Source organism: Mandrillus leucophaeus, unplaced genomic scaffold (genome assembly GCF_000951045.1).
Source record: "Mandrillus leucophaeus isolate KB7577 unplaced genomic scaffold, Mleu.le_1.0 Scaffold900, whole genome shotgun sequence".
NCBI lineage: Eukaryota > Metazoa > Chordata > Mammalia > Primates > Cercopithecidae > Mandrillus > Mandrillus leucophaeus.
This window is the reverse complement of record NW_012109809.1, coordinates 813,311-826,755: the sequence shown is the minus strand read 5'-3', so window position 1 is coordinate 826,755 and position 13,445 is coordinate 813,311. Positions and strand designations below refer to the sequence as shown.

At 42.1% G+C, this 13,445-nt stretch overlaps 1 protein-coding gene across 3 annotated transcripts in view; it reads left to right on the top strand.

The window, feature by feature from the left end:
• Positions 1-288: 288 nt before the first annotated feature.
• PLCXD2 (phosphatidylinositol-specific phospholipase C, X domain containing 2) overlaps positions 289-13,445 on the top strand; it is a 170,977-nt gene continuing 157,820 nt past the window's right edge. For all 3 annotated transcript variants that reach the window (XM_011969731.1, XM_011969730.1, XM_011969729.1), the window contains exon 1: positions 289-1,030. In XM_011969731.1, coding sequence (XP_011825121.1) covers positions 868-1,030 — 163 coding nt within the window. In that variant the 5' untranslated portion in view covers positions 289-867. The remainder of the gene's footprint in view (positions 1,031-13,445) is intronic.

The window sequence follows — 13,445 nt, the reverse complement described above, 5'->3', positions numbered from 1 at the left end:
CGTGTGTGAACATCTGAGTGCTGACTGTGTGAGGGGCTGGAGGAAAGAGGACCTATCTGAGGACCGACTGGCCGAAGCCTGCAAGTTTCCACGAATGCAGCCGCTGCCGCGGAGTCTGTGTACACACACACACAGGAAGGCAGGAGTAACGAAGGGAGGAGACTGGGGAGCAGGGGAGGCGTGGGAGCGGGACAGAGGGGCAGCCCGGAGGGCGCTGGCCAATCGGAGCGCGCTCCGCCAGCGGCCAATCACGGGCCGCCTAGCCCGGCAAATCTGCCCGGCAGTGCGGGGAGGGGCTGCCGGGAGTCGGGGTGCTGCCGGCTGCACTTCTGTGTGTCTTTCAGGAAGCCACAGGGCAGGGGGCGTCTGTGCAGAGAAGCGGGGGAGTGAGTAGCAGGGAGGCCCAGCTTGTGTACCAGCCCAGTGACACATATAGAAACATAAATCAGGTTAGAGCCGGCGCGCCCGGGCGCCACATGTGTATGGACCGGCAGGCATGTCTGTACACTGGGTGGGCACCTGTCTTGTGAGTGGCTCCGGGTGTGGCTACTCCTCGGACTTTCCGTTTCTGTAAGATTTATCTGTAGGGGCCTACCTTCCCCCATCTCCAGAGGGGAACGTAAGAAGTTTAACGGAGCTGGGACTGAGCAGATTAAGGGAGTAGAGCAGAGGCTGGGCCGGGGAGAGTGGGGACTGCGGGTGCTAGTGGGTAGGGATCCATCTGTTTGCCCCGTCTCCCAGCCAGAAAGGCATTTTGGAAAGACTGGCGTGGCAAGCGTCGCCCTGAAACGTCCACAGAGCCGGAGAAGTGATGATCACTGAGTGAGTGGCACTGGGCTGAGACTGGCCAGTTTGTTAACAACAGGGATGCTAGCAGTTAGGAAGGCTAGGAGGAAACTCAGAATGGGGACCATCTGCTCCCCCAACCCCAGCGGGACAAAGACATCATCGGAGGTCTGCAATGCCGACTGGATGGCCTCGCTCCCCCCTCACCTCCACAACCTCCCCCTTTCCAATCTGGCAATCCCAGGTATTCGTCTATTCCTACTTGTTCCCACTGTGTTTAATTCTGCCATTTTAGTGTTGTTAAGGGGTTGGGTTGCTTTTCTATTGTGCTGAGAAATTAATTGCCAGTGACCCCTTTTTATTTTCGAACCAAAAACTTAACACTGAAGCAACTGCTTTGAAGAGATTTCAGTACACTGCATCATTGGTAAAAGGACTCATGAAAACGGAAGCATCATTGTTTTTGCTTGTGGGTTTTTTATTTGTTTGTTTGTTTGTTTTGCTTATATTTGCTAGCCCCAATCTAAGAATATTATCTTTCTTACTGTTGTTATGTGTATGTGAGGGGTGCATTGACTTAAATCACTTGAAGGGGAAATCAAAGGTAATGAATTAAAAGTCACAAATAATTTAGATCTGGATCAAAATTAAAACTGAAAAATATTTTATTTCTCATTTATCTGACCTTGTGTATTGGAAAAACAAAAAATGGATAAGCATTAGAGAATAGGTTCAGAATCAGAACTGAGTATAAAGACACATTTTTGTTGTTAGAAAAGCCAGAATAGAGAATGCAAACTCTCATCACAGGCAGTCATTAGGTGTGAGGAGGTGGTGGTGTTTGAAGCTTTGTCTCTCTATGTATGTATGTATACAGGTGTCTGCCTGACTGATTTAGAACTGCAGCCTTGAAAAGCATTTCTGCTCCAGCCACTGTCTCTCTGCTGGAGGTTTTATGCCTTGACTTCATTTGTTAAGTGTGTCCTCTTCCTTCCACTCAGAAGGTGGTTATTGTATGGTTCTAGGGAAGGATATTTGGACAGTGAGTTTGGCCTGGTGTGCTGAGCAGGTCCTACAATGGTGATACTGGAAAGCACTCCTAGAAGCAGGGGATGGACTACTGCCCATCCTTTCTTTCACTCGGAGACATAACAATTGAAGTTTACCATAGACTACCAGACAAACTCCCAAGCATTCCCTGGACCCATCTGGGCTTTTTTGAGGTTTGGTTGGTTTTTTCGTTTGTTTTTGGTGGCTGAAAATATGACCTCATGCAACTCCCGATCTTTGCTTTCTGTGCACAAGGAAGAGCAGTGCTGGCTTCAGATGCAGGCTTTTCTTTACTCACCTCATCTTTTGGGCGTCTTCCAGGTTGATTGTCCTCATGGGCCCCGGTTGCTTTTGAGCAAGGAGAGGGCTGCGAAATTTCTTTATAGTTATGATCACGTATGTTTTATCAGCCATTGACTACAGCTCCTTGGGAAATGCCAGGTGGGCATGCTTCAGAACAGGTCTTTTCCATGTTTAATTGGCGCCTGTGGAGTTGTCACTGAAATGATGCATGGGCCACTTTTAACATTAGTCATTTGCCTTCAGGCCTTCTGATGGAATTATTTTGTTGAGTGATACGGCAGGTAGTATGTGTTTGCAAACAGAATGGCATCTTAGGCAGGCCCTAAATGGCTGTGTCATTCAGGGCATGTCCGGGGTAGGTTGGGGCTTCCTCCTTCCTTGTTGTACTTTGGATAGTTCAAACCACAACACCAGCTCTGCTAGTGGGTTGGCTGTGTACTCTGACCCCGTGACTGTAGAAAGGAGCTGGGCATTTGTTCTGTGATCCATAGGATAGCTCACAGTTACTAGAATTGCTGGGGTAGCGGGGGAGCAAATAGCTGGGACCTGCTGTTGAAACTGGAAATTGTATAATTAGCCACCATGGAGATCACGTGAATTCTTTCACCCTGCTTTGTGCAGTCCGGTCCTGCTAAGCAAAAAGAAAAAAAAAATGGCTTTGATTCCTCAAAAGATGCTGAATTCACTACTGTGAAATGCCGTTTCCTCAGCAGTGGAAGGGACATTAAGTGTATGTATGTATAGGCTCAAGACAAGAAAATAACATTAAATGCTAGCCATTCATGGACTTCCCCCTACTAGTTCTCTTTCCTCTACCTCGAGCTTCATACTCACCAGATAAAGGCTAGCAGTCAAGTTCTACCAATCCTTGCTGAGAAATCCCGAAATATAGAAGGCATTTGGGAAATGGGGGCCATGATCATCCCCCATTTCCTCTTTAACTCTTCCCTCTTATCATCATCTGCATCATAATAGCTATTATGTACTGAGCACTACCATGCAGCACCCATTGGCATACAATACCTCCAGTCCTCCTAACTTCATGAAGTAGGTATTAACATCCTCAGTTTAGAATTAAGGAAATTATTGTTCAAAGAGGTTAAGTGATTTTTCTCAAGATCACACAAATAGGAAGTGGTAGAAGTTGTGTTGAAACCCCTATGTAGCTGCAAAACCGAGGTACTGTCTCTGTGGCCCTGAGGGGTCCTTGGGAATGGCAGAGCAGTGAGTGTAGTCTCTATCTGAAAGCCAGTTTCTTCAGACCATCCTCTGCAGTGAATGAAAGAATTTTTAAAAGCGAGTGGTATTTATCTAAGTGATTATCACTTTGAATATATAGGTAGATAAATACATATTATATGTACCTATCCACATGTACATATATACATATTATATATACATATGCCTGTTTAGCGTTGGAACCCAGTAAGTTTTAAATTCAATTTTAGTGCTTCAACCTGGTGTGTGTGGGTGTGTGCACACCCACATGCCCAATCTGGGGCGTCTATAGGACTGGGTCAGATCTATCAGGATGGCGATGGGGCAGGGGGACGTGGGAAAGGGCAGGGAAAAGACAAGCCTTCTGGCAATAATAGCAGGACTGAGATGGAGTAAACTGTGTCACATTTGAGTGCACCTGCTGCCTTTGCCTAAGTCATGATGGGAGAGAACATGTGTGAATGTGCACCTCTCAACAGAGCCTTGATGTATTATTTTACTTCCGCAACTGTTAAGAACACCTGTTAACGGCCACTACCACCAAACATACTAAAATATCTTGGAGAAGAACCTCAAAATAATTCTTATTGCTAACTGTATAGAATCATTTGATGTCTGAAGGATAAAGGATCCAGACATCATAAAGGACAGATTTTTAAATTAAAGCTTTAAACTCTACAAACATTTTCACTGATGTTTGTGAAAGCATGATGTTCTCTGTGGACAAATGGACTAATGGGAAGACATTTCTCTATAATGTATACTGCTTTTCAATGAATTTTTTTTCTCTGTACATTTTAATGCTGTCCCATTTTTTTAAAAAAACACTTTCTTTCTTATTAAAGGTAAACTGCTTGGTTTACATTTTGGGAAGGTTCCATTGGGAAGAGCCTCGAACTTAAGGATTGCAAAATTTATTGTTGATTCTTGCTGTGTAATATTGAATAAGTATCTAAATTTCTCAGAATATAGTTTCTTTATTTGTAATTAAGATACTGGGTTAAATGAAATATAGAGTCCTTTCCAGATTAAAAATTATGTGATTAATTTGAGTTTTGTTTTGTTTTGTTTTATTTTGTTCCCTGTTCTTTGTCCAATGTAGAAAGAGCTGGAAGGAATGATTGGGTCATTTTAGGTCTAAAGGCTATTTCTTTTATGCCTCTTCAAAACAAGAAAATGTACAAACAAGGTTTCACAATTGCCAGAATGCAGCAGGGTCTATTCACTTTAGCCTCTTAAAGGGGGCTGTAGATTACTTGATGTAAATGAACGTTTACCTCACCAGACCCTAACTGCACTTTAAGAAACCTCCATAGATATCTATCTATCTATCTATCTATCTATCTATCTATCTATCTACCTACCTATCTACCTTCATTATACATAGTTTTTTTAAAAAGAACTAATTAGAATAAATTTTACACCAGAGATATAAATAACATGTTACAGAAGCACACAGAATGGAAAGATTAATCCACCTTCTGAGATTAGGAACCACCTTGTTGAGAAAATAGCATTTGATCTATAATGTGAGGAATGGTCAGGACTTCAAGGGATATGGGTTGAGGGTTAGGGTTGGGAAGGAGACTTTCCAGGTGGATGGGGGTGTATGGGGGTAAATGGGGGTATATGAGGGAAATGGCTAGAGGACACCCTCTCTGGTCCCTCCATATCCCTGTTATAGTTTCTTTGTCATAGTACTTCTCAACACATTGTTATTTTTAAGTGTATGTTTTTCCCATGTGAACAACTTGCTGACAGAAAGTATCTTATTTCACTTTATAATCCTAAATCCCAGTAGAAGGTAACAGAGCAGCCCATTGGTAACAGTTGAGTGAATAATTGAAAGTATGGAAAGTATGGAGTAAGAATGCTAGAAACATGGTTTGCAGCCACCATTGTTTTTCACTGTGGTGGGAGCTAGAGATTGGTTAAGTTCAGCTTTCACAAATAACCACATGAAACCATATGAAGATTTTCCAATCCATTTCTTGTTATTGCACGTAATATTCCTGAAGATTAGGCTTGATAAGGCTCATCACTAAGCCCCATTAGAAATGAAAATTTTAAGGCTGAAATGGTCACAAGAGTCAGAAGAAAAGGCCTTGTGTAACTTCTGTTCTAGGAGCAATTCTTTCACCCAACATCCCTCCTGCCTTCCTTCTTCCCTTGTCAGATTAGAGCTTTTCATCTTTGCTGCCTGGCTGCTGCCTCTCCCAGATCTCATTTCTTGTTCCCCTCTTTGCTTTCTTTCCACTGATCTGACCTGGTCCCCGGTCTTCCCTTGCCAGGATCAACCCTTCCACAGGTGCTGCTCACTGCTCTCCGATTCCCAGACGATTCTCTGTTCTCATGTTGCTAGTGATCATTCCCTTCTCTTCTTTTCTGCCTTTCTGGAATCCTGTCCTTTTCCTAGCAGTTTTGCCCTTGAGCACTTGGTGATTTCTATAGGTCTTCCTCCTGTGGCCCCACACCCTCTTCCCACATGTGTGACATGGAGTGGAGCAGGATGGAGTCATTACTCAGATATTGCTTTTGAAAGTTGAACCAGATCTGGCATATCCGAAGGAGATTTGGGGACCACCCCAAAAGGGCACAAAATAAATTGTGTAACAAGAAGTTTTGTTTGGCTCTACTCTGAGGATAGCATGAACCATGAGTTGGCCTAAAACAAATCCATTCTTCTACAGGATTTGAGGTTGTGGGAAACCAGGGACCAAGCTGAATCTACCAAGGCTGACTCAATCATGAGAAAAAAAAAATCATACGAGACCAAAATGGTCTCTTAAATGAGGATAGTTTTTGTTTTGTTTTGTTTTGCTTTTCCCCCCTCTGGGTGGCCACAGTGAAAAATAAAAAGATGCTATGACTGTGCTGGTTCTATTAGTAGGTTTCATTCCTAAAAAGACTCATCATTTCTCTAGCCCTCTGTCCTCCCGCAAATCACAAAAGCCACAAAGATTTCCAGAATCACACATGTCTATAAAAAGAAAGATCATGGATTGGTTAAGGGTATGAATGCTACAGCCAGACTATGTGGATTTAAATACAGACTCTGCCCTTTACAAGCCCTGTGACTTTGGACAAATTACTTAACCTCTGTGTGCTTCAGTGTCCTTCTCTGTAACACAGAGGTAATCTATGCACCACCTCATTTTCTTAGTGTGAGAAATAAATTCATTCATATAGTATGCTTTCTGTCACAAAATAGCACTATATAATAATAACAATTGTTACTATGTATCTTTTTTAAAAAAAATCAATCAGAACATTCATTTATTGAAAGCCTGTGCCTGGAATGGACAACAAAAAAGAGGTGTAAAATGCAGTTCATACCCTCAGGTAATTTACAATCTAGTTACAGAGCTGACTGTCCAATTAAACTGTCTCTGACTCAGTGTTCTCTGTCTGATCAGATTAGGGTAACTTGAATGGTTGCCCTGCAAAGGAAGCTTTAAAGTTAAGGGAAGGATATACAGAGGGTTGCTCAGGATGTGAGTGCCAAGGGTGTCTTAGATGCAATATGGGGTGGCTGATCAAGATGCCAGAAAACTTTCTTTAGTTATTTACTCTGTCCTGTCCCATCCCAAATTGAGCTGTCAGACTTTGTCTGGATCCCCAGACATCCAGAGCCTTTGGGAAAAACTCAGCCTTCTGTGACAGAAGCATGTTGTTTAGCTTTTTTTCTGCTCTCCTCGTTTCCTCATCACTTGCCTTCCTAACCCAGTCATTTTGTTCCTAGCTCGAGAGTGGGAATGTTACAAAATGCTTTTCTTTGAACAAATCCTTATACATATTTTATAATTCCTTCCCCCAGCTATTGGAATAATAGCTTCATCATCCCTCCAAACACATACATCACCTGTACATGCAACACACATACACCACCCATTACCCAACACACACACATGCACAGATACTTAGCTATGATGTTAGCCTCAGCCTCAACCTCCACTGGGTCCAAATCTCAATACCTGCTATCGTTCACTCGTCATAAATATCTTGCAAAACACACCCACTGACACTTCAGACCCTTGAAACGTGCTGCTTCCACCTGCAAGCTCCTCTCTCAGACATGTTTCTGAAGCTGAGGAGTTGGTTTCTAACACATGATCTGACCTGACCTCCGCTAGATTGACAAGTAGCTTCTACATCTCTCTCCTGCCTCTAGGAACTTTGGAGCACAGGCACACTAAAGGTCATGCTAGTGAAGTGCTTTAGCGTCCTGCAACTTTGGGAAAATCGCACACCACTTTGCCAATGCTGACTAACCCCAGTTAGAGTTTCAAACTAGGCCTGCAGAGGAGGGATTATTTGTAGACATTGTAATAGGTGGGTGTGTTTGTGTGTGTGAAAAGAATTTGAACACGCATCAAGAACCAAATTTAGGTGGAGGAGATCTGTGGCTAAATTTGTTTTAGTATTTACATTTGTGGTTAAGCAGGAGTCTTCCACCTCTCTTGTGTTGTGAAACATCGACAGGAATTTGGATTATATTACTGAACACTGTGAGGATCAAAGTACATGGGAGGATTGTATTAGTAGGTCTCTAGGTAACTTCAGGATAAAACAGGTTGAGCTACAGAGGTCTGCATTGCTCTAAGGGGGATATCTAGGTTATATGATCTATGAAACACAGGCTGTCTTCTGTGGATTCATTGTCTACTAAGCAGCTAAAATTTTCTAAGAAAATAACAGGTTGGGGTTTTTTTTGTTAATGTCCAATTACTCTAGAAGTGTCAGCTGTAAAGTATCATTTCTTCTTAGAGAATATTCTATCAGTATTTTTATTTCTGTTCAGACCTGTCAAGATGAAAATAAAGGAAAAAATAGTACCCATTTGTGTGCTATAATGCAAATGTCTTGGAGTGCGGCAGCAGTCTGCAGTAATGGTGGAACTGAAAAATTCCTAGGCCCTGTCAGACTGAGATGAATATTTTATGAACATGTATGATTTGAAGGCTTATATATGAAAAACATTATTTTTAAAGTGCAATTGAAACCAGATACACCCCTCCCTAAATAAATGCCAAACAAAGAAAGGTATAAACAGTTCTCGTCCACCCTCCCCAGGTTTGAGTGTAGGTGATCATCTTGGCAGTAGGTGTCCATATGGATCCTCACAAGAATTATATGAGTGTGTTGTGTTAATTTGGCTAAAAATATACATCAGTGCCTGCTTACTCCTTTTGCTTCTTTTGGTTCTCATTGCCTATATTTAAAAAATTGTATTCATTTAAAGGAAAATCATTAACTCAAAAGGTATTTACTGAATGCCCTTTTGTGCCAAGTACTGTGTTAAACCAGGTGATCACGCAGATCAGTAAGATTCTTCTCCCTGCTCTTCATGAAAATACGACCTTAGAAGAAAGCCAAAATTCAAACATGATAGAGAAAATGCATGGGGTCTGTAACACTCAGAAAACAAATACCCAATTCTGTTACTGGTAGTAGGAGAAAAGCTTGGTAGGTTGGACTTCCAAGAGCACCCTTGAGTTGAAATATAAATAGCGAGGAGTAGAAAGCCAGATGTCACAGTGCAGAGGGGACTAAGGAGTCAGACAGCATGGTGACCTTAAGCAAAGCCAACCAGTCTGGTGTGGTTAGAGCACGGATTTTATTTAAAGAAAGGAATAGATGTGAGGCTGGAAAAGTAGGCAAGAACTAGATCCTAATGAACCTTATATGCCCACGCCAAGATTGAATGTCATCCTGATGGCAAAAAGCAGCCATTGAAAGAGTTGGTCAGAAATGGGTGGAAAGCCCCCCCTAAAATAACTGCATAAGAGTGAAGTGAAACAAAATGATCCAGCAGTTATTATGGATACTGTGGGTTAAGATGAGAAACTCATTGTTTCTTTTACTCTATTCAACATGTATGTTAATTTTCTTCCATATACTAGACTCTCTCCTAGGCACTGGTGATTCAGTGATGATCAATACAGACATGGTCCTTGCCTTCAGAGAGCTGACAGTCTAGTTGGAGAAATGGACATTTAATCAAGCAGTTATAACACAATATGCTATGTGGGATGACTGGAGAGGTATACATTACTGCTGGAAGAAACGTTTGGCAAGGGCATCTTAACAAGACTAGGGAGGCCTCCTGGAGGAAATTATGAATAAACTAAACTCTGAAAAATACACAGAAATTAGCCCTCAGGATAAGACAGACAGAGTAAGGATGCTCTAGAAGGGGAAATCAAACAGGTGAGAATCTTGAAGAGAGGGAATGGCGCATTTAACAAACCAAAATAGTTTATTATGGTTGTACTGTGGGTTACAAGGAGGAGAATGTCAGGGAGTAAAGTGGCAACATACTTAGAGGTCTTAAAAGCCATGTTAGGCCGGGCGCAGTGGCTCACGCCTGTAATCCCAGAAGTTTGGGAGGCCAAGGCAGGCGGATCACAAGGTAAGGAGATCGAGACCAGCCTGGCCAACATGGTGAAACTCCATCTCTACTAAAAATACAAAAATTAGCTGGGCGTGGTAGCGTGTGCCTGTAGTACCAGCTACTCGGGAGGCTGAGACAGGAGAATCGCTTGAACCCGGAAGGCAGAGGTTGCAATGAGCCGAGATCGTGCCACTGCGCTCCAGCCTGGGCGACAGAGCAAGACTCCATCTTTTAAAAAAAAAAAAAAAAAGAGTTAACTAACTTTACCTGAACAGGAGTGGGAACGGTTTTAAGCATTTTAAGCATGCAAATCACAGGGTCCACTTGGTGTTTTAGAACGATCACTCTCGCTGCAGCACAAAATATATGAGAACCAGGAAGTACTGTAACCAAGGGGACCAATTAGGTTGCTGAGGTCATCCAAGCGGGAGGTGACCCTGACCTGAGGAGGAGGGTGACAACATGGACAAAGAAAAAGAGAACAGACTTAGGAGCTATTTAGGAGGAAGTGTCAGCAGGACTTGGCAATTAATTGGAGGGCAAAAGAGAAGGTGCAATGGGCTTGGGTGAGAGAGAGGAAGTTGGTGGCATTCCCAGGAATATAGATAAAAGAGAAGGAGCAGGTTTAGAGGTGGTGGAAGGAAGCAGGTGCTTAGTCTGGAACAGGCTGAATTTGACGCACCTGTGGGACATTTCAGAATTGGGAGAAGGGCACAGGTGGCACACAGTGGAGATGGTTTCAGAGCTAAAACTTCACATTTCACAATTTGCCCAATCTTCTACCCTCACCCACAGCTACTATTATATCCAATATCAGATGGTTTCCATTTAAAGCTGATACCTCATTTTTTAGATTATGTCTTTTAGATTTGAACTAAGATTGTACTTCTTTTAGAAAATTTGTCGAGTTTCTAGTCCCAGAGAGGTGCCCCTTCGTGTTCGTCTAGTGTCCAGTGTTCTGCCTGTTCTGTATGAATTGTCTCTTGGCAGGTTGGGCACGAGCGTAGGAGTTAGCTTCTGTACACTATACCATAAACCAACTGTGAAATGGAAACTTTTAGTTGCCACAATCATCAAACACGATTTATTTCATACATGGACATCTCGGGTTGCACCAATAGACTCAATAAAAGCAGGAGAATTTTACAGTAGAATAGTTCATTTAATGTAACTTTTTCTCCTAGCCTAAACATTTTTCTGGCTTTTCCTAAAGCTTATTATTGTTCTTTCTTCTGTGCTTCCAAAAAGGTTTTTAAAGCAAATATGGTTATCTCAGAGCTGAGAAGGCATATTAGGGAATGACCAAGTGCCCCTTGCAAGGGGTTACTTCATACAAAGGTGATGCCATCTATTTGGAGACAGAGCAGGTTGCACGGTAGCAGAATAGAAGGATTTCTTGTGAATGGATTATCTACAGTATCTTATTTGGAGTAGGGATTGGGGTCTATTGGACAATGGAAGAAGAGAAAATCTTTCAAAAGAGAATAGGTACCTCTCCCTGTGTAGAGAGCTTTAAAATGCACCCCCACCCCCGACATGGGATTGAAAACCCTTTGACTCACATAAATCATAGGACGTTGGAGCTAACTTGGAGAGTACCTTGGGCAATGGAATGCTCATTGTGCCTTGCGGAGCAGGGAAGGTTTGGTACCCCTTTGGTGCCCCTCTGGCCACCTCAGGGCAAGGGGTGGAGACTGTTGGGGAGAAACTTCAACTAGAGAAGGTCTGGTTGCACTTGTTTTACACATAGATACTTCATTTGAAAGTATTGCAGGTCTAAAAAGTGCCCTGTAAACCTCTGATTTACTTCAGTTATCTCTGAACTCATCCAGCCAGTTGCAGGGATAGACCAAGACTGACTCTTTTAATTCCCAGGCTGTCTCTTCAGAGACAGTGAGATGCCCCTCGGCTTCTCAGCACATAAAAAAGAATAAGTTGATCAACATCCTCTGCTTCCAAGTATTCTGCCTTAAACATTTGCTTTGTTGCATTGTGGATAATTATGAATTTAATAGGCGACTGATTAAAAATTAAATGGGCCACATGGCTCTCTGATTTTGCAGGCAGTTTGATGGTTATTATGAATACTCTCCCACATGCCTCATGGAAAATAAACAAGTATGATAGGTTGAGAAGAATGTTTAAAGATGTTATCTTTGGTTCAAGGGACTACTAAATGGCCCCCCTCATCTGGAATCTTGGATTCATAATAACTAATTTTATATACCCTGAAGATGCCTCAGCCTTTCTCCACTTGTTAATGTGGAGTGAAGTTCTCTACAAATGTTGCATTTTTCTCAAGGACCTAATTCAGAAGTGTGAGATTGGTGACTCCACAGAGATATTATTAGAATATAATTTATGCGGGCATAAGTTGCAGGAAATCTACTCTCTGGTACCTTTCTTTTAAAATTGTTCAATGTAATATTTTATTATAGTTGTTCCTTTGGTCATCCTTTCTGGTTAATTTTGTCCTCTATATTTTCTGACACATTCCTCTTCATTGACCCAGATAACTCAAGCTAGAAGGACAAAGGGAGATAAATGGAGCTAGGTGTAAACAGGTACAAGGGGTGAAAAGGAGCAGAGAGGGAACTGTACCTGTTTAATGTTGGATGGACCAAATAGAAGTTTGGGAAAGGATCAGGAGACCTACGCCTACCAGCCTTCGGCAACTCTCTTAGCATCCGTTTATTCAGGTATTCGTGCTTGTGTTTATTCTGTATAGATGCATTCAGTACCTCCTAAATTCCAGAAACTAAGTATGGAGACATAAGCATGAATTAGATATGATCCTGCCCTCAAAGGCTTACACTTAGGTGGCAGAGACAGATGTGGAGATAAATAGCACTCAATGTCCTAAGTTCATCAAATATCAACTCACTGCCGTGGAAACACAGAGGAAAGAGCAGGTCAGTCTCCTTGATGGGGTCAGGTGAGCTCACAGACTAATGATGGTAATTAAAATGGAAAGGCAAGGGATGATAAGATTGTCCCCAAGGACTCTAACGGTTTTTTGTTTTCTTAGACAAATCTTTTGCTACATTCAGTAACCATAAGGTATACTTCTCATATGTATTAATAACTTTGTAAATTAATATATTCTTAGCTTAGGCCTCAGATATTTTAACATGCAAAATTATTATCTGTTCATATTAAATTTATTGTAATATTTGTATAGATTGAATACCTGAGTCGGAATACAAGATGTTTTTCTATGAAAGCCACCCTAAACATCTTCAGCATTTAAGAACACATGTTCATTGTAGTGTCTGTTCTTTATGGGTTTTTTTCTTTCTTTTTTTTTTTGGAGACAGGGTGTTGCTCTGTCACCCAGGCTGGAGTACAGTGGCATGGTCATGGCTCACTGAAGCTTCGACTTCCTGGCTCAAACAGTTCTCCATCTCAGCCTCCTGAGTAGCTGAGACTACAGGCACGTGCCATCACACCTGGCTAATTTTTTTTTTTTTTTTTTTTCTAGTAGAGACCAGGTCAGGCTGGTCTCAAACTCCTGAGCTCAAGGGATCCTCTCACATTGGCCTCCCAAAGTGCTGGGATTACAGGCATGAGCCACTGTGCCCAGCCTCTTCTTATATCTTTTATCTTTTCCCTATCTTTGTTATTCACACAGGAGGCACTATGAAAAAGTAGTTCAGAGTGTAGGTTGTAGGCTCAAATCCTAGCTACTATTAAT